At 38.7% G+C, this 20,688-nt stretch overlaps 1 protein-coding gene across 12 annotated transcripts in view; it reads right to left on the bottom strand.

The window, feature by feature from the left end:
- Positions 1 to 4,678: 4,678 nt before the first annotated feature.
- Positions 4,679 to 20,688, bottom strand: part of ANKRD46 (ankyrin repeat domain 46) — a 32,278-nt gene continuing 16,268 nt past the window's right edge. For all 12 annotated transcript variants that reach the window (XM_008983405.5, XM_078353457.1, XM_008983403.6 and 9 more), the window contains 4 exons: positions 17,860 to 17,961; positions 13,461 to 13,798; positions 11,797 to 11,955; positions 4,679 to 6,669 (listed from right to left, as the gene is read on the bottom strand). In XM_008983405.5, coding sequence (XP_008981653.1) covers positions 6,453 to 6,669; positions 11,797 to 11,955; positions 13,461 to 13,771 — 687 coding nt within the window. In that variant the 5' untranslated portion in view covers positions 13,772 to 13,798; positions 17,860 to 17,961 and the 3' untranslated portion in view covers positions 4,679 to 6,452. The remainder of the gene's footprint in view (positions 6,670 to 11,796; positions 11,956 to 13,460; positions 13,799 to 17,859; positions 17,962 to 20,688) is intronic.

Raw genomic sequence — 20,688 nt, 5'->3', positions numbered from 1 at the left:
CGGTTCTGCTCCTTTCCTAAGAATGGGACCATGGTCATTCCGTTCCCCTTGGTCTCCCCATCCCTCTCTGCTCCAGATGACTTCTGATGCCCTATCTCTAAAATTCTCTGATTCCAGTAACATGTTAATGTTCACTTTTCAGGCTTCATTCAAATGAGTCATCAGAATGCTAGAATAGAACTTAGGTCATTTCATTTCCATAGTTTAGAACAGTATCTGCTTATTCAGCTGAACGTAAATCCTGTTTTGGAACACATAAAGACACAAACAAGGTAAGCTGACATTTCCAGGTATGCTAGGAACCATTTTCAATATGCAGCAACAAAGTATTGTTTCAAATTGCAAAAGGTCAATACGTTTTCTGCTGTTAAGTTTCAGAAATCAAAAAGTAATTTTGTGGTATTTCTATCAATTCACACTAATAGCTGTCTAACTATCCACCCCCATCATAATCTAAAAACAACTTAAGTAGGCTGAAGTGAACATTTAGAACAAGAAAACAAAACTAAAGATGAGGATTAAAATCAATAGGAATGAGGTTCTAGTAAATCATCATAAGGATCTGTATTTTAGTTACTTGTGGTGAAACTCAAATTTGGCATTAAGCTTTTCAGCATCTAGTGTGAAAGATGAATTCTACCTGATCAATTATGCAACTTCTAGAGAACATAAAATGAAAGCAAAATAACTGCTCAGCAGAAATCCAGTTGTTTGCTGTAAGAAGCAAAAGTTCTTGTCAGGGGTCTTCATAAAGAATGGTGCCAACGGCATCCTCAGTAGCTTTCCTTGGAACAGATCCAGTGGTTCAGTCCACAGGGTAGAAGACGACTTTCACTTCAAGACAGTGGCATCACAACTAAGTGGACAGGCATCACAGCATGATGATGACAAGTGACCCCAGTCCCGGTACCTGCGTTCAAATCCCTGCTCTGCCACTTACTAATCGTGTAACCTTGGGCATTCTATTCAAACCTGCCTCAAGTGCCTTAGTTTCTCTAAACGTGAGGTGGGGACAATAATAGCATTTGTGAAGACTGAGTTAATAAGTATAGTGTTACCACTGAATAATGGAGAGCTCAGTAAAAGCAACTGGATTGGGCACTGCCATTAGCACAGTTCAAGTACCCAGCTCTCCACTGACCTGACTTGAACTCCAGGCAGATTCTACCACAGTGTGGTCCAAAAGAACTTTCTGTAAAAATGGAAATCTTCTTTATCTGTGCTGCCCAAGAGTATTAGAAATGTGGCTAAAATAATGAGGAAATGAATTTCTAATGTAATTGAAACGGCCTCAGGTGGCAAGTGGCTGCTGTACAGGACAGCTATACAGAAAATCTTCAGCACTGCCAGGATTGAATAGACAGTTCTGCTCTAAAGCATCCTCCAAGCAATACTCTCTAAATACTGTTATCAGCGAAGCTTTTAATGAGTGTTGGGTAATGAGGAACTCCAGATTGTAGTCCTTGCATCTAAGGAATGTAGCCTAACCTTCGTTTGTCCCCAGGAGAATGCTGAGGCCTATGCTTCTGGCTGTGGAGCAGTCCCTGGCTGTGCTGTGCAAAGTCAAGGATGAGCAGCTAAACAGAATGCCAGCCTATGTGTGCTTTGAGGGGAGTCAAAGCCAAGATCCGCCCGCCTCTGAGAAAATTGTTTTGAATCGGCCAGGCACAGTGCCTCAAGCCTGTAATCCCAGCACTTTGGGAGGCCAAGGTGGGTGGATCATGAGGTCAGAAGATAGAGATCATCCTGGCCAACATGGTGAAACCCCCTCTCTACTAAAATACAAAAAATTAGCCGGGCATGGTGGCGTGCGCCTGTAGTCCCAGCTACTCAGGAGGCTGAGGCAGGGGAATCGCTTGAATCCAGGTGGCAGAGGTTGCAGTGAGCCGAGATTGTACCGCTATGTTCCAGCTTGGCAACAGAGCAAGACTCTGTCTCAAGAAAAGAAAATTGTTTTGAATCTACTTGGAGCACAAAGGAATGAACCTAATCCCAAAGTACTACTTTATGTAGCACAGCGGAATTGCTTCGGCCTGAACAATTTTAAAGGTGTTTAAACAGATATTAGCCTCATTTCCCCTGAATGTTCTATTAACTTTGGGAAAGCTACTTCCTGGTGTTCACTCCAAGATAAACTATTTGGAAAAGGTACATCAAGATGACTAAATAAGGCTGGGCGCGGTGGTTCATGCCTGTCATCCCAACACCCTGGGAGGCTCGGGCAGGCAGATCACTTGAAGTCAGTTTGAGACCAGCCTGGCCAACATGACGAAACCCCATCTCTACTAAAAATACAAAAATTAGCCGGGCATGGTGGTGCAAACCTATAATCTCAGCAGAATAGCTTCAACTTGGAAGGCAGAGGCTGTAGTGAGCCTAGACAGCACCATGGCACTACAGCCTGGGTCAAAGAGCAAGACTCTGTTTTTTTTTTTAAAAAAAAGATGAAATAAGCTAAGCTTATTTATCTTATGGGTCCCAGATAAGTAGGAGTTAACAATTGCCAGAATCAATAAAATGATTTCACATAAATCATGTAATAGAAACAAAAAATAAAGGGAAAGAAATTTGTAATAAAATGTGTATTTCAATACGTAAATGCTCAGGCACAACTACACTAGAAGAAACAACCAATTAATATCTGTAATAGAATGATGTTGGTGACTTAATTGTAAGCAGCACTGCTGTCAATAACAAGATTTTTGTAACGTGGTACAATCCTTGGTCAAGTTTTGAACAAAATAAAATCGAATCTTCCCTTAATTATCTGGTGGTTATATTCTTGGAAAATTCATGATACATTACAACTATACCAACAAATATCTTGTTTTAAAATGTAAAATGGAGTTTGGTTTTAGGTTCAGGTATCTAAAAGAGTTTGTTTTTCAAACACATGAATGTCCAGCAGAACATTCAATAACCATGTGGGATGTAGAACAATGTTTTGTTAGGCTAAGCTGTCCCATGTACTATGGGATGTAAAAGATCTATGGTCCCTGCCCACGGTTTGCCAGGAATGGCCCCAATTACTTCTAAAACCATTAGTCCAAGCCCAACACAAGAATTCTACCAACCCCACCCCCGTCAAGGACTGGTTCATCAATCCAGGCCTAAGTCAACCTGTGTAGAGTACCGGCTGGTTTGAGAATGGGGTACGTGATGCAATGTCAGCCAGTGAAACAGTTTAAGTTTGCATCAAAGTTCCCTACGAGGGAGTCACAGGAAAGATGGTCTCTACATGGTTATAAATGGATGTGATGCTTAAAAATTCTGTACTCACTGCAGAAGCAGCTGGAGGAAGCAGCCAACAAAGAGGGCAAGCCAAGAGCACAAGGGAACTGAGATAAAGATTCTGGATGATGTCACCCTTGGGGTTACCCTACCTCTTTATGTAAATAGGATTTATGTAACTTGACTTGCAGTTACATAAACTGGACGTCCAGTTACATAAAAAAATACATTTCCTATGGGTTAAGCTGTTTTGAATTTGGGTTTTGGTTCTTGCAGCTGCAAGCACTTGGATATGCGTAAACAATTTCACAAGTCCAAGACTGAGGCATGGTTTTGAAATCAAAACATCAAAACCAAAGCAGCAGCAGTGGCAGGTGAATATTGTTCCTGGGCTTCTATATCAGGTGGTAGACCTGTGGCAGGCACTGCATATCAGAAGTCTGCATGCTCTACAGGTGAGGGGCTCCACACTGCCCGCCTGTATAGTTTGCACTATACGCGGTGGGAGGAGGACCAAGCACAGCTCACACCTGCAGCTTGTTGCCGGGGAGGCATAAAAGGAGCAGAGCTATTCAACTTGAAAAGAAAAAATAGAGCTCCAGGTAAAGAAGTAATGCTATTAGCATTTGTGTACAAAGAACTCTATAGGATGCTCTGTGGACAGATGAGGTTATAAAAATAGACCAAGTCCCTGCTCTCATGAAGCTTATAATAAACAAGTTAGAAAGAAAATCATGTTTGCAGAGAAACAGATCAAGGAATGCAAAATACAAGTAATAAAACAGAGTACGGTAAGTGGTGGGGAAAGGAGGGACTGAGAAGGAGCAGTCAGGTACGGTTAACTATGAAAGACTTTCTGAACAAGCCAGGGTTGGGGTTTGAATATTAAAGCTTCTGTCACTGGGAATAGTGTGTTAAAAGGGGAAAAAAGTAAGTATATAGGACCATGAGTGGAAAATTTAGTAATGTCCTGCTCAAATGGTACTAGGAGAGGTTTTGGATAAACATGATTCCATTTCCAGATTCACAACAGTGGGGCAGGAGGAAAGAGCAAGAATAACTGGGGCTGGAGCCTCAACCTGGAATCCTTTTTCCACCAGGTCCTAGCTGTTTGACCTCAGACAAGTTACTTAACCTTCCCTGTGTCAGTTTTCTATCTTATAAACCGGGAATATGTGGTAAAATGAGGTGGGGCATGCTAATAACTTCCATAATTGGGAGGGGCTTAATTGTGGTAGTTATCATCACCCTTAAATCTACAAGCAATTCACTGGAATTTCAGAGTATTTATAAGGCAAACATATATGAAACTCAATATACCTATTACATGAGGTTTGAAAAAAGCTGTGTTTAAAAGGCAGCCAATTGCAATACATTACAAAATCCCCAAATTAAAAGAAAAACTATGATACACTAAAAAAAAAAAAAACCCAAAAACAAATTGTAATTAAGGGATTTATAAATACATTTATTAGTGATATTACTGAATGATGAATGCAGAGAACAGAATACAAAGAAATCAGCACATAAAAGGAAGCATTAATCTTTAAAGATGCTACATACTTCCATTTTGACCAATTTTTGCATATTTGTTTAGATTTGCAAACAAATGTAAAGCTAATTCCAAATTTTTCTTCTGAATATACTTCAAATTTGAGTTGTAGTGTTCTTCATTCTACAGCCAGCTGTTTTTGCCGTATTTACACAAATCTATGATTTATTTTGTTTGTATCTAACCTAAGGCTGATCCTGAAGCAGCCAGTTACTCAGGCATTTTACAACAGCTATTAGGGAGGATAAAGCCACATGAAAGAGCAAGCCTCAATACTGATATACAGATATAAAAGAAAATATCAAGAAGCAAAAAGAATCACAGAAATACCAATTCTACTCTAAAGCATAATTTCTAATTCTAGGAGCAATTCAATTAGCAATAGCTTAGGTGCCTATATTCCAAAAAACAAAACCATTAGTTCTTTCACTGCAATTTCCTGACTTTACCCAATGAATAATTATCAAGCCTTCATATTCTTTTTTAATAACTCAAAAATATAATTCATACATCACAGAATCATTAACAAAAGAGGCTTTCAAACATACTTCTGAAAGCTGCAATACAGTTTGGGGACCAGATTTCAATTTACATAATATTACCATTCATAAAGAGTTTATGACACCCAGTACAATACTGTTCAGCACTGTTAACTCAGAAATGCTTTATCCATTCTTGCCATCAGAGAATTACAGATATGGATGGAATTGTTAAAAGTCTAACAGGGCCTCTAAGCAGGATTGCACATGAAATAATTATGAACCATGATAAAACTGTGACAACACAGCTAGCTTATAGAACTGAGTTTTTCACTGTAATAGCTCTACAGAATTATGACAGTTAAATATCAGAATTATTTTTCCCTGCTAACTATTCAGTAGAAAAAGAATTTTCTGACCGTAATTCTGACTAACGGTTATCTTTGATGAATAGGATACTAGGGAAAATTGGAAAGTGAACAAAATGAACTTGTTTATTTTTCACAGATATGAACAAGCAAAGCAGTTTACAAAATTAAAAAAAATAAAAAATCATCCTAAAAACAAATAAATATAAGATCAAATCAATCAGTTTTGAACAAAATATGGCTCATTTTCAAAAGTTTGGTTTGGTTTGTGACAAGATTTGAAAATACTAAAACTGAATAGATCCTAACAATACTAATTTCTATACAAGATCTGAAAAAATTACTTCAAGTTTTAAGATATCTCTTAACCCTAGAAAAAGTAAAGAAAAAGGGGCTTTGCAAAAATAAATAAAAACAAAACCACCAACAAAAACTAATCATCTAAGATTCTCTTTTTCTTTTTGAAAACTTCAATTGGTCCTACATTAGGATAAGGTTTCGATAGTAAGGACTTCCTAGTATCTTCCTTTATCTTCTATTCTCTGGTCATTTCTGCGTTTTTATCAAACAAGGCTATGTGTAGGTTTTCCTACAAGGTCAGGCTGAGTCAGAGGTAGCATTAGGATGCAATATACTTGATCATAGTATGTAGTTAGTTCAGATGAACACACTGTTATCTCAAAGGATTACAATAATTAAAAATGCAAGAAGAAACATGTACCACCCTCACTGCTTTGCACTAAGAAAAATTCTGAGAAACTAAGAACAAACACGGGAAGCCAGGAAACAGGCAATTAATTGCCTCATCTTCCGTGAGCTCCTTTAATGCACCAGTTCAGGCTGGTTTTCCACGAAGGGTAGCACCCCACTCACATAATAGGCAATGCCAAGAGACAGCAAAGCAATGACGAAGATCAAGAGCAACACTCTCCAGAAGCCCAGATCCTCCACAAACTCCTGCCACGTGGTTCGGAAGCTGGAAAGGACTCCTTCACCTTGCTGCAGGTTGGGATTGAGGAGTGAATGGCTTTCCATGGCACTGTGGAAGAAGAAAGAGCAAAAAGGGCATTAAAAAAAACACAGCAATTCCAAAAACATAAAACTATAGGGCTATTATTTAGAAAAGACCAAACTTACAACACTTACCAAAAGAAAACTGATATATATATATATATGTATGTATGTATGTATGTGTGTGTGTGTATATGTGTGTAAACTCTTACATGCTTATGTATCTGAACAATATATCCTAAACTGTAAATTGTTAAATGGTAATAAATATGTTTCATTTGGTTTAGAATTTAGCAAAATCAAATTAAAAATTCTGTCAAAAAGGCCCTGGTGGGGCTTAGTGCCTCATGCCTGTAATCCCAGCACTTTTGGGCAAGGACAGAGGATCACTTGAGCCCAGGAGTTCAGGACCGCTATGGATAATATAGCAAGACCCCATCTCTCTATTTTTTTAAAAGATGTTCTGAGCAGAAGTCTTGAAATAGGTTAAATGAGTTGTTTCCATCAAGATACTAAACCACAACATATTCTTGTTATGTTAAATTTAGAAGATTCAAAGTGCAGACTCATAATTTAAGAATGTGTAATAAGAATAAGCAGATATGCAGGTGATGACACCTGAAGAGGACAGTCATCTACAAATCAAGCAGAGAGGCCTTAGAAGAAACCAACTCTGACATCTTGATCTCAGACTACTGGGCCCTAGAACACCGAGAAAATAAATGTCTGTTTGAGGCGGGGGCAGTGGGGGGGATGAGGAGTAAATCTTCAAAGTCACTTATATATAGTGTGTGAATCTTAAAGTTAGAAGGGAATTTTTATTAATTTAATGATCTGGCCAATGAAGGAATTCCTCTTTAAATGTAATTCTCTAATAATGGAAGCTTACTCCTCAGCCTGTTGCATATGTGGTCTTGTCTAGTCATCAGGAATTCTTTTTTTTTGGAGATAGTCTCACTCTGCTGCCCAGGCTGGAATGCAGTGATGTGATCTCATCTCACTGCAATCTCCACCTCCCCAGCTCAAGTAATCCTCCTGTCTCAGCTCCCCCAAGTAGTGCACACCACCATGGCTGGCTAAGTTTTGTATTTTTGGTGGAGACGGGGTTTCCCATATTGCCCAGTCTGGTCTTGAGCTCCTGAGCTTACGTGATCCACTGCCTTGACCTCCCAAAGTGCTGGGATTACACACATGAGCCACCACAGCTGGCCTAGTCACTAGGAATTCTTAATAATTTCTTCCTACTGGTTTTAGTCTATCCTGTACAAGAAGACAGAGTATGTTCATTTCTCTTCTGCATAAGGGCTAATCTAGTTGGAAATAAGGTACTACAAACACCATAAAAACACTGATTCTGGTTTTCAGAACTTTATCAGTGAGAAATATAACCACCACAGAGAAACTGCATCTGACTTTGGTACTTGGAAGCACTAAGGGAAGAACACCCATGGTTATATCACAACATACAGGGCCCAATAAGAGGGTATCATTTAGATTAAAGCCATAATAACCACGATCACAGGAATCAACTAGGTTATCAAAGGTCATGACTATCCTTCCTAAATCCCTTCCCTTCATATCCTTCTAACCATCTGAGGACGAACAATGAAAACAGCATAAAATAATGTCTTAGAGTTGCATTCACTATGAACTATGAGTAAACACATGCCAAACTGGTATATTTTTTTAACCTACAACTTTATTTTACTTCCTGACACCATCAAACAAAGGTCCTTCAGCCTTTACCAGCATTAAAGGTCTTCTCTAATCATGGGGGGCTGACTTCCTAATGGGCCAGTCTGCTTGACACTCAGACATTTTTTTTTAAATAATTAAAAGATGTTTATTCTCTGAATAAGTGATGATGTTTTCAGTGGGAATCTACAACAATACAGTAATTTCAAAAAACTTTAGAGCAAGCTTAAAAATAAGATTAGAACGTTGAGAGGGCCTAAAAGAGTAAAACCATAAATAGATAAAGTTCTGGAGAGCCTTAGTTTGACTTATCTAAAATTTATTGACTATGAGTTGACATGTCCTTATACTCAAACATGTTAGGTATAAAATGAAAATTCAAAGAACATTCTCTCATTGCTCTTTGGAGGTCATGAAGCTCTGCCAATCAGAATTTTCTATGGAGACTTTATCCAATGAAATGCTTTCTACTGTCCAGGGAATATCTGATTCTAACATAATGGAGTATGTATATAATCTTTTTTTAGAATGCGATATTTACACTGTCTTTAGGGTGTGTGTTTGTGTCTTTTTTTTAAAAAACGTGATATCTATATTGTTTTTGTTATCCCATACCTATAAAGTAAAAAGGAATGAAACTTAAGAGTTTATATGGAGGAGTGGGGAAATATTTTTCATTAACTTGATTTATAGTCCTGTATGAGGCCTGCAGAAGCTGTGCTATGTCTCAGGGAATCCTAAGAGACATGGAAAATATTATAGTAAATACACTTAAAACGTTGCTTTATCTTCTACTCTAGAAAAGGCCGTTACACAATTATGCCATAGTGCCATATACTAGCCAATGTCTTTAAACCTTTTCCTCTACTTTTGTTGAGATATATTTCACATCCCATAACATTTACCTTTTGAAACTGTACAAATCACTGGCTTTTCATATATTTCCAAAATTGTACAACCATCTCTTCTAATTCTAGTCCACTTTCAGCACCTCTATAAGAAACTATGTACCCATTAGCAGTCACTCCCACTGCCCCTTCCTCCAGCTCCTAGTCCACTTTCTGTCTCTACAGATTTGCTTATTCTGGACATTTCACATAAACAGAATCACATAATATGTGGCCATTTGTGCCTGGCTTCTCCCATATAGCATGTTTTCAAAATTTATCCACACTGTGGCATGTATCAGTACAAAATAATAATATTAATGATATTCCATTGGATAAACAGATGATGTTTATTCCTTCATCAGCTAATGGATATTTGGGTGGTATCCATGTTTTGGCTATTACAAATAATGCTGCTATAAACATTCGTATATAAGTTTTTGTGTGAACATATGTTTCAATTTTCTTTGGTATAGTCCTATAGCAAAATAAGGTATAGTTGGAAATAAGGTAGTACAAACACCATAAAAACCCTGATTCTGGCACTGCTGGTCAGATGGTAACTCTATGTGTAATTTTTGAAGGACTGCCAGACTTTTCAGAAGAAGCTGCTCTACTCTCCATTCCCATCAGCAGTGTATGAGGATTCCAGCTTCTCCACATCCTCAATAACACTTGTTATTATCTGTCTTTTTAACTGCAGCTATCCTAGTGGGTGTGAAGCATTTCACTGTGGCCCTCATTTGCATTTTCCTAATGACATTACCTTTCAACTTTGTAATGTAAGCTTCAATCACTGCATTTCTACCATGACACTGAGGGGTAGCAGTAAAATAGGAAAACTAGGTAATACTAATCTTAATAACTCAATTTTTGAAAAACGAGCTTTATACAGTGTTATAATGAATACAAATTCTCGGGCTGCAGTGAAATGGCAGGTATGTGAAGGAAGCAGAAGTACTTCATCTGTTCATTCTGTTCATCAATCACTGTTCGCCAATCTGTTTATCAATCGCTTCTTAGCAAGTAATCACAACTGAGGCACACTGATGCTAAAAGGTTTGCATTTAGAGGTGCCAAGAAACTGGCTATTAACAAAATAAAGGCCCTAAAAGTACATTCTTGGTTGTTTTTCATAGTAAAGAAGCTTAAAGTAATTTAATAGTATTTTTACAAAGATAAAAATAAATTTCAAGTTATGTTGGAGGAGCAAATCTTTAGCAAATAATAGTTAACTCAATATTGTTAAAGTGCTTATGCCATTCTGTCAATCCAGAGTACACAGGAGAGAAAAAAAGGGCTTGTAAATAAATCTCTAACTTCTTGTTTATCTATCTGTCAGTTTTCAGTGATCACTCATGAGGAGTGTGCACTGTTCCAGAAGAAAAGCTCTTGGATTTCTTTAGGACTGTATTAAGTGCTTGAAAGTATCTAAACAAAACAGACCTAAGCTCGAGACTGGAATTAATGATCCCTAAAGAACATCAACTGGCACACGAGGAGGAGAAAAGCAATCATGGGTACAAAGAAATCAAATGAAAGGTGAGCTAGAAAAATAGGATTTCATTTAGGACTCAACAGAAACAATGATCCCAGTGGTCTAAATGGACTATGTGATTCTAAATCCAAGTCTCAGTCCATCAGTTAGTAGGTAAACAGCTGATGCGGGCCCTTGTTTGTTCTATTTCCAATCTACCAAGAATGTTAGGAAGAGACTATGGAAGCTAAGCATCCTTCTTCCTTCACTTGTATAATCTGGAAGGCTGAAACTGCATGGTGGTCAACCAGACTACATGCTACTAGAACTAGGTATGGCCTATTCACTTTACCTGTTGAGCCCAGTCATGCCAGGAGAAAAGATGGTTTGCCATCTTTTCAGAGCTCCCTGAACCTCGTTCTCCATTGCTTCTAAATGAGAAATGATGACCTATTCAAGACCCTGTCAGTCACCGCATCTTAGCTTAAATTACTTACAGGAGTCCAAATTTCATTAGCTCCAACTCATATGAAAGTCACTTTCACTTTCACTTACTGAACTATGCATGCGTTAAGTACTATCTTACTTTCCCTCTCCTCTTTCTTGTTTCTCAGCACGCCACTTCCCTACCCTTGAAACTACCTTTTTTTTAAAAATTCCATTCTTTTTGTGACCTGTACTTAAAATCCTCAAGCTCCAGCTTCCTTCCCTCAGATTCAGCTGTTAACTATTACTACCCCTTTGTACTGTCAATACAGCAGGTGGCGAACATTATGTGCACGTGACAGGTAGTACTTTCTGTTAATAGCTTCTCAATTGTAATCTGCAGCCATAAGGTCCTATATAAAGTTCAAGTTGCACTTAAAAGCAAATGAATATTAAAGCTCACAAAGTTGCCACAAAAGATCCAGGTACTGAAAGTGACTTTCCCTTAAAAAATTACATTAATATCTTGCTGGGCGTGGCTGCATGTGCCTATAGTCCCAGATACTCAGCAGGATGAGGCAGGAGGGATGCTTGAGCCCAGGAGTTTGAGTCCAGCATGATTAATATAGTGAGACTTGGTCACTTAAAAAAACAATTGTGTCTCAAGTACCTTTCACTCTCAGCTGTCTGCATGGTCTCCAGTTTTGAGTGAGTTCCTCTGTTAAATCCTTTTACCTCCTGTTCTTCCAAAGATTCCAGCAATCGGATGACATCTTTATTTACACCTCTGCGCTTTGCCAGAACTAAAGGGGTAGCACCTTGATGATTGCTAAAAAAAGTTCACAAACATTAAAAAAAGTAAGAAGTCATCATAGCAGTCATACTACATTGTCAGTTCCATTGTTAGTACCCATTTGTGTAGATCTCAGTGAAGAAAGGATGAGCCTGATTAGGACCTACCCTAGGGCCGTGGGAAACTAAAGGAGCATTTGGCTCACTGCAACTCTTCCACATGAGCCTTGACCATCAGGCTGGGATCTCTGCAGAGTTCATCACAGAGACCGTTACTCTGTGACCCAAACACATCCCCCACCTACAGCCCCTATCCTCACACTGAACGTCTCCTCAACAGCAGGTTGTGGTGGAATTTAGAGCCGTCTGCCTCTATTTTCTGAATTGTGCTACAGAAACAAGTGTTTATGTAGAATAAACAAATCACGGGGGTGGGGGGTGGGGGAGGGGGAAGGATGGGGCCCAATTAACTCAAAAGTAAAACCCAGAGCTGAGCCAAACATCCAGTGGAGCTGAATTTTGAATTAACCCTTGTTTTTTTTTTTTACTTCCAGGGAAAAGAAAAAAGAGAACATATAGTCAAAAACAGTGAATAAATCTACTTGTAGATTCACTCTTATTTGATATTTATGACAAGAGTACATTTTTTTTAGTCTAAGAAAAAAATGTCAAATCAGCTGCTACGGTTCTCACAGCTATTTAGCACTAACAATAGGCGAGAACTCAATCACATTAGACCCTGCAGTCAATTCCTACCCCATTCTGTATTGCAGTAAGAGAAACACTTACTGTCTTATTCAGATTTAGGGGCATTATGGCATCAATAAATGAGGGCAGCACTGCAATTTAAAGGTCAAGCTCAGTTTTACAGGTGACCTGACATCTTTCCCACTCAAAAAGCAGAGTATCACGAAAACAAACAAAAAACCCCATGACTTCCTCAAATTGTTCAGTCTAAAAAGGATCCTGGACTCCAGGGAGATTATGAAGTTCACATGGTACATGATATGACAGAAAGCACACAAGCTTTAGAGTTAGCAGAACTAGGTTCAAATTCCAGTTCTGTCCCTTATAAACTGTGACCTTTACAATTCCTCTATTAACTGTGTGACCTTTGTCATCTTTTGTTTAATCGTTTTTTTTGTCTCAACTATCTAATCTGTAAATGAAGATAACACCTATGGTGAGAGCTCTTCATTCTGAGGACTAAATGAGCTAACAAGTAAACAGTTCAGCTCATAGATTTTCAACAAATGTTAGTTCTTTTCTTCTTCTTCCCTTGACATAACTGCATAATTAATTCATAGCAGAAACTATCCACTATTTTCATAGAAAAAAATATGCTGCTTCAGCAAAAATCTAGAAGTCAGCTCCTCATTCCCTCATTTGCCTAACAGAATTACACTGTCTTCGATGCTTGTCTGAACTTATCATTTCAATTGATAAATGAGGAAACAAAATCAACAGACCCAGAGATAAGACTATCAGTTGAGAGAGTAACGGGAAGAAATGACTAGACTTCTAAAACCACAGAGAACTTACCAAATATCAATTTTGAGTCCATTGGAAACCAGAAATTGAATAGTATCCACATGGCCACAGAGGTGAAGAGCTGTGTTTCCTTGATAATCTGTGGCCAGAAGATCAGCACCAAATTTATGCAGTAACTGGCAGATGTCTACATTCCCTCGAGCTGCTGCAAGGTGAAGGCCTGTTCTGCCCCTGCTGTCACGAATATTTGGGTCAAAGCCACTTTCCAAAAGACGCTTGGAATAATTAAAGTCCCCATCAATACAGGCTTGTAGCAAGGGCACGTTAGTCTGAGAAGAATCGTTTACAAAAACGTATGACATTGTTCCGATGTGGTGGATGGAACACGCCTGTAATGAAGCAGATGAGTGAGATTCGATGAAGCCAAATGAAATTAAGACAAAGAAGTCATTTTCTCATCTTTTTTGGCCTCGTGCCTCTAATAAATAAATTACCTTACCAAACAGAAACAACTATGAAGTTATCAATTATATTTTATTTTTCATTAAAATGTTTTATTTTCTTCACATCTGCTGGATTAAAATTCCAATTCAATTACTATAAAGCTCTATTTTGCTTTTCACCACGTAAAAAGATTAAGAGATATTTTTAAAGTTAAGCAAGATATAATAGCTTAAAGTATTACATTGTCAGAACACACAGATAACATGGTGTTTAACATCAAAGAACTACCCATATATAAATGCTGCTGCTAGTAGACATTTTTATTTAATACAAAATAATTATCTTTCATATATTTGCTTTTTCTTGTATTTGAGATATTCTATATGGTGACCAAAACTACTTGCATGAAAAGAACTTATACTCAACAAGGACCTGTAGAATGTTATGTTTATAGCACAAATTTTAAGTTCTCATAGAGAAAGGCTAAGAAAAGTAACAAACTGAATTTAAAAATCAGAAATATGAAATCAGTTCAGATTATGCTCATTTTTACAGTATTAATCTTATTCTGCTGTGCTCTGTGGTTATCTCAATATGTGATTATGCCAAATTCCCATCGTCCAAAGACTGAGAGATGAGGAAGGAAAAAAAAGTAGGGCTGCCTGGGAATACCAAGTCAGGACGAAGCCACAATCCTAACTAGGTCCAATGTGAATTTCATCTCTTGGACTCATCCAGCTCTCCACTTTGCCCACGTCTTTCATGGACGCTTCCCGGACCCACTGGTGCACCTGTACTCTCAGGACATTCTGCTCTACTGAAGTGCATACAACTAGGTCTCTCTCTCTTCCCCTAAGTTCGTTTAAGAAAGAGTTAAAGCCTGTCAAAAGAAACTCCACTAGGAAATTGATGAGAAAACAAACAAGAAAACAGAAAGGCAGAGACCAATGCTTTTCTAGGGACGGTGTTTTTATTCTTATATTACAAAAGCTTAGTCACGGATGGACTTGGCTTGTACAGCTGATTAGGGAGAGTCTCTTTCTGAAACACTGATGGAATTGGAGGCTAGACCCATCTATTCTTGTGCCTAACCTCAAAGGGATTCAGGGAATCCTGGTTGCTGAGTTTGGTGAGATTGCTGCCCTTATTCCTTTCCACTTGGCTTCCTAGCTGAGCCACTGTCCCAAAATCTGGGGCTGCCTTACCCAAGGGCTCTGTGGCTGCCATGGGCTCTCTGTGGAAAGAGTGGGTATTAGCATATACTGAGACTGGTTCTGAGCCAGGTACCAACTAGGAGCTCTTCAATAATTTAATTTTATCTTCTTAACTCCTCAGTAAGGTTTATTATACCTGAATTTCAGTGAGGAGCCATTGACTGATTTTTTTTTTTTTTAATTGAGACAGGGTCTTGCTCTGTCAGCCAGGCTGGAGTGCAGTGGTACAATCATGGCTCACCGCAGCCTCAAACTCCTGGATTCAAGCAATCCTCCCACTTCAGCCTCCTAAATAGCTGGGATTATTATTTCAATGAGTCCAGTCCACTGAAGGACTTTAAAAAAAATCTTTTCTATTTTTTCCTTTTATATATATATATCTTATTGCACTTTAGGTTCTGGGGTACATGTGCAGAACATGTAGGATCGTTGCATAGGTATATACATGGCAATATGGTTTGCTGCCTCCATCCCCCCATCACCTATATGTGGCATTTCTCCCCATGTTATCCCTCCCCAACTTCCCTACCCCACTGTCCCTCCCCTATTCACCCCCAACAGACCCCAGTGTGTGATGCTCCCCTCCCTGTGTCCATTTGTTCTCACTGTTCAACACCTGCCTATGAATGGGAACATGAAGTGTTTGATTTTCTGTTCTTGTGTCAGTTTGCTGAGAATGATGGTTTCCAGATTCATCCATGTCCCTATAAAGGACACGAACTCATCGTTTTTTATGGCTGCATAGTATTCCATGTTGTATATGTGCCACATTTTCCTTGGCCAGTCTAACATCGATGGGCGTTTGGGTTGGTTCCAGGTCTTTGCTATTGTAAACAGTGCTGCCATGAACATTCGTGTGCATGTGTCCTTATAACAGAATGATTTATAATCCTTTGGATATATACCCAGTAATGGGATTGCTGGGTCAAATGGAATTTCTATTTCTAAGACCTTGAGGAATCACCACACTGTCTTCCACAATGGTTGGACTAATTTACACTCCCACCAACAGTGTAAAAGTGTTCCTATTTCTCCACATCCTCTCCAGCATCTGTTGTCTCCAGATTTTTTAATGATCACCATTCTAACTGGCGTGAGATGGTATCTCAATGTGGTTTTGATTTGCATTTCTCTAATGACCAGTGATGACGAGCATTTTTTCCTATGTTTGTTGGCATCATATATATCTTCTTTTGAAAAGTATCTGTTCATGTCCTTCGCCCACTTTTGAATGGTTTTTTTTTTTTTCTTGTAAATCTATTTTAGTTCTTTGTAGATTCTGGATATTAACCCTTTGTCAGACGGGTAGATTGCAAAAATTTTTTCCCATTCTGTTGGTTGCCTGTTCGCTCTAATGATTGTTTCTTTTGCTGTACAGAAGCTGTGGAGTGAAGGATTTTAAGTCAAAGAAATGGCACAGTCTGGTCTTATTAGTCTTTCAGAAAGATTACTTGGTAGCAATATGGAGGGGCTGGATTGGAGAAAAAAAGACTGGAGGCAGGGAGATCAATCATTAGGTCACTGCAGCTATCTAGGCAAGAAATGAAAACCTAACCTAAGGCAGTAGCAGGCAGAAGGAGACATACTGGAGAGGAATAGAGAAGACAGGATTAGCACAACTTAATGACTCACTGGAGATAAAATGAAAGGTGAGAGGGGCTGTTAAGAATAATTTCAAATAAGAAAAAAATAATCTGTTTATGATTAAAAACTACAAAGGTTAAAAAATCAAAATAAACTTTAGATTATGATACATATGTTGACTTTTTAAAAATCTGGCCAGGCACAGTAGCTCACACCTGTAATTCCTGTACTTTGGAAGGCCAAGATGGGAGGACAGCTTGAAGCCCAGGAGTTTGAAACTAGTGTGGGCAACAGAGCGAGACCCTGTCTCTATTAAAAAAATTTAAAAATTAGCCAGGCATGGTGGCGTACGCCTTTGGTCCCACGTATTCGGGATGCTGAGGTGAGAGGATCACTTGAGCCTGGGAGGTCAAGGTAACCGTAAGCTGTGATTGAGCCACTGCACTGCAGCCTCGGTGTCAGAGTTAGACCCTGTCTCAAGAAACCAAACCAAACCAACAAACAAAAAAACTGAATGAGAATAATTTACTCAATAAAATAGTCAAGAATTCTTTTGGGATGGTAATCTAAATATTTTTCCCTTACAGCAAGGGTGTCCAATATTTTTACTTTCCTGGGTCATACTGGAAGAAGAATTACCTTGGGTCACACATAAAATGCACTAATGACAGCTGATAAGCTTTAAAAAACTGCGAAAAAAAAAATCTCATGATGTTTTTCAAACTCTTATGAATTTGTGTTGGGCTGCATTCAAAGCTGTTCTGGGCTGTAGGTTGGACACGCCTGCACAGTATTGAATCATAGAAAAGGAAAAGCTATCATAAACCTTTTTAAAAATGAAATGCCACATATCAAATGCTTTTCAAAAGGTCATGTGTTTTGGTTAAATTTTGTAAGAATAGATAATTTTAAATATTTACTTGGTGTTTTTGATTCAAACACAGTAAGAATTCTCATGGTTTAAAGACAAGGATTCTTCAGAATGTTGGCTCAGCAAGAAATACAAGTCTCTGTGTCTATTTGTTAGGTGAAAATAAGTGTTTATTTTGTCAGTTTCTGTGTCCCTGAGCAACAGCTAAACTTACTTCCACATTTAATAAGCCCAATGATAGATATTTTTCATCTTGATCACAGAACTGAATCTGCCCTAAAGCAGTTCAACGAAGGCGTCACATCATGTGAGGAAGTCCACAGCAGTAAATACTCACGTAAGCCTTAAGATTAGATCTTTCGTTCAGTGGTCACTCAGCAGTTTCTCTGAGTTCTCAAGCAGGTTCAACAAAAATATTCTGTAATGTGCTGGCAAGGATCTGCAATAAATAGAAAATTCAGTTATAATAAAAGTACGGTGAGAAAAAGAACTCACTGTTCTATTAAATACAGACAGGTTACTGAGCCTGCAGAAATTCTCTAGAAAACCTGTAGGTGAGGCATCAACTTCTGAGGCCAGAAAAATACCTGACAAACAAAGTAGTGAAAAGGAAGCAAAGAAGGGCTTAAGAGAAGCTGCTCTGTGGCCCACAAACAAGAAAGCAAGACAGAAAGATAAAAGAATAACAATCAAGTCGTGTGCCATCAGTAAAAAAAAAATTGGGCTCCAAAAATTCACTCTCAGTCATTACTTGGAATTCAGAATGCATATTTTTCACATTATAAATGGAGGCTAGATGCCAGATTATTCAACAAAAGCATTTTTAGAAATGAAATACTATTCATAATGGGAAAAAAAATAAAAGTTTAAAAAGCTAATACTTACATTTAAACCACCAGGATACATTTAAGAAAAAATATTTCTAATCTACCTTGAATGCTGGTACTTAAATCTCTTTAAATCTGTTCCCTTCTGTGTCTCTTCAGTGTGAAAGTGAACCTGGCCCAAATCTATCTGTGATCTTCTTTACGTCGCCTGACCCTGCTTCCCCTGAACTGTGGTGCTGCCCCAACCAGGCTGCACCCCTCTGCACTGAGAGAGACTACGAGGGCACCCTGTCTGCCCACTGAACTCTTCTGTGGAGGGACTATGGAAGCAGGGTCATGGGCAGGCAGTAAGGACCACAAAAACAGCCATATTCATTCATAAAACAAACATTTACTGTGTGCCTGAAAAGTGCCAGATACCATGCTATCAAGTCCAAATCCCACATTCCCGGTCAGGTTGAAATACAGGTTAACTTTTTACTGGTCATCCATGCTCACCATTATCAAATCCCTGTGAACAAATTTATAAAGGGAAATAATTAATGGTCTTTTACGAAGCTCCATTTACAATACGGAAGTTAGGTTGTGTCATAAGGGCTATCGGTGCTAGGCTGGAACTGATGACAATGGCTGACAAACTGTATGTGAGAACCAGTGTCAGTAAATGCCGTGAGGACATGGTGATACACAAAATACCTCTGCTCCTCATTTCCTACTTTTGTGATACTACAGTATCAGTTTAGACAAATTTCATGTCATGGAGCCACTTCATTTGACTTCCTTAGACAAATACTCTGTATTTACCCAAAGCCTAGTATTTTCTCTTGTCCTGACCACTACAGCTGAGTTTTCAATGAGTACAGTCTGTCTCTAATGTATGATTTGGCTTCCGTTTTCAATGTTAATTAAAATGGTGCAAGTGGGTTATTCTGAATGTGGTAGAGTCACATTATAGAAGAAGAATAAATTTTGTTTTTCATCTGGAGATAGAATTATAGTTCATATGGTTATGCCCCCAAATAATCCTAATGTTCTCTTAAATCCACAAGAAAGACAATGCTTCTGCTATTTTCTTTTTCTTTCTTTTCTTTTCTTCTTTTTTTCCTTTTTTGAGACAGAGTCTTACTCTGTCACCCATGCTGGAGTGCTGTGGTACGATCTCGGCTCACTGCAACCTCCACCTCCTGGGTTCAAGTGACTCTCCTGCCTCGGCCTCCCCAGCAGATGGGACTACAGGCGTGTCCCACCATGCCTGGCTAATTTTTGTATTTTTAGTAGAGACAAGGTTTCACCATGTTGGCTAGGCAGGTCTTGAACTCCTGACCTCAGGTGATCCACCCACCTTGGCCTCCCAAAATGCTGAGATTACAAGTGTGAGCCACTGCACCCAGCCTGTCATTTTCTTTTGATATGACAATGGCCCATAAGAAAATACACTTGAACAAATTACAGATTTTTGTGATTTCATATTAATATTAAACAAATTCATTAGACTAAATTACTAGAAACCTGCCAAGAAAACTTCCAAGACCTCAATTAGACCTTAATCATCAGACTCCAGGTTTTGGCCATTATTAAAGCTTCTACAAGCATTTGTTTGTATGTGAATGTAAATCTTCATTTCTCTGGGATAATGATCAGGAGAGAGAGCAGGCAGTGAGTCTACAAAGGCCTAAAGATTGTGACTAAAAGACTGCCAACCATGAAGGTGTCAATTTTCCCCATTCAAGATCATCTTTGGAGTCCTTTGTCTGGGTATCAGGTTATTTAAGAACTTGTAGGACCAAGCATTTGCAAGGGCACAGGTGGATGCACTGGTATTTACCAAAGGGAGTGTTTAGTAAGAACCATTCTACAAACAGAATTAGAGGCACTAATAAAAGTGTGAATAATGAACCAGTAATCTTTCAAGATTCACTGAGGACTGAGTCTGTTCCCCTGTGAATGGATGTGAAACCTAAGTAAACATAAATGAAGCCTGCTTTTAGAGGTGGAAAAAGTAGGAGGGAGAGAGATGTGATAGTGTGACTCTCCTGAAAGGCACTACTCTTAGGAGTGTACCATAGAGAGACAATTTTCTTCTTGTCAGATGCTGTTAAAAGGACTTGGTTACTCCACCCGGAATGTGTATGGAGCTAGGCTACCTGGGTTTGAACCCCAGCTCAGCTACTTACTAGCTGTATGACTTAGCACTCAAAAAATAAGTTATTATCCTCTTCAGGTTAGGCACAGCTCTGGGGAGACCGTCCTCCGCCGTAGAGCAGTTTGCACAGAAAGCCTGCGTAGAGCACTGACCCCTTGGTAACAGAGCAGCTTCTGCTAGTGGGCTGACCTCTAGT

The sequence above is a fragment of the Callithrix jacchus genome, chromosome 16, assembly GCF_049354715.1.
Source record: "Callithrix jacchus isolate 240 chromosome 16, calJac240_pri, whole genome shotgun sequence".
In the NCBI taxonomy this organism is placed as follows: domain Eukaryota; kingdom Metazoa; phylum Chordata; class Mammalia; order Primates; family Cebidae; genus Callithrix; species Callithrix jacchus.
This window is presented reverse-complemented; position numbering and strand designations above follow the sequence as displayed.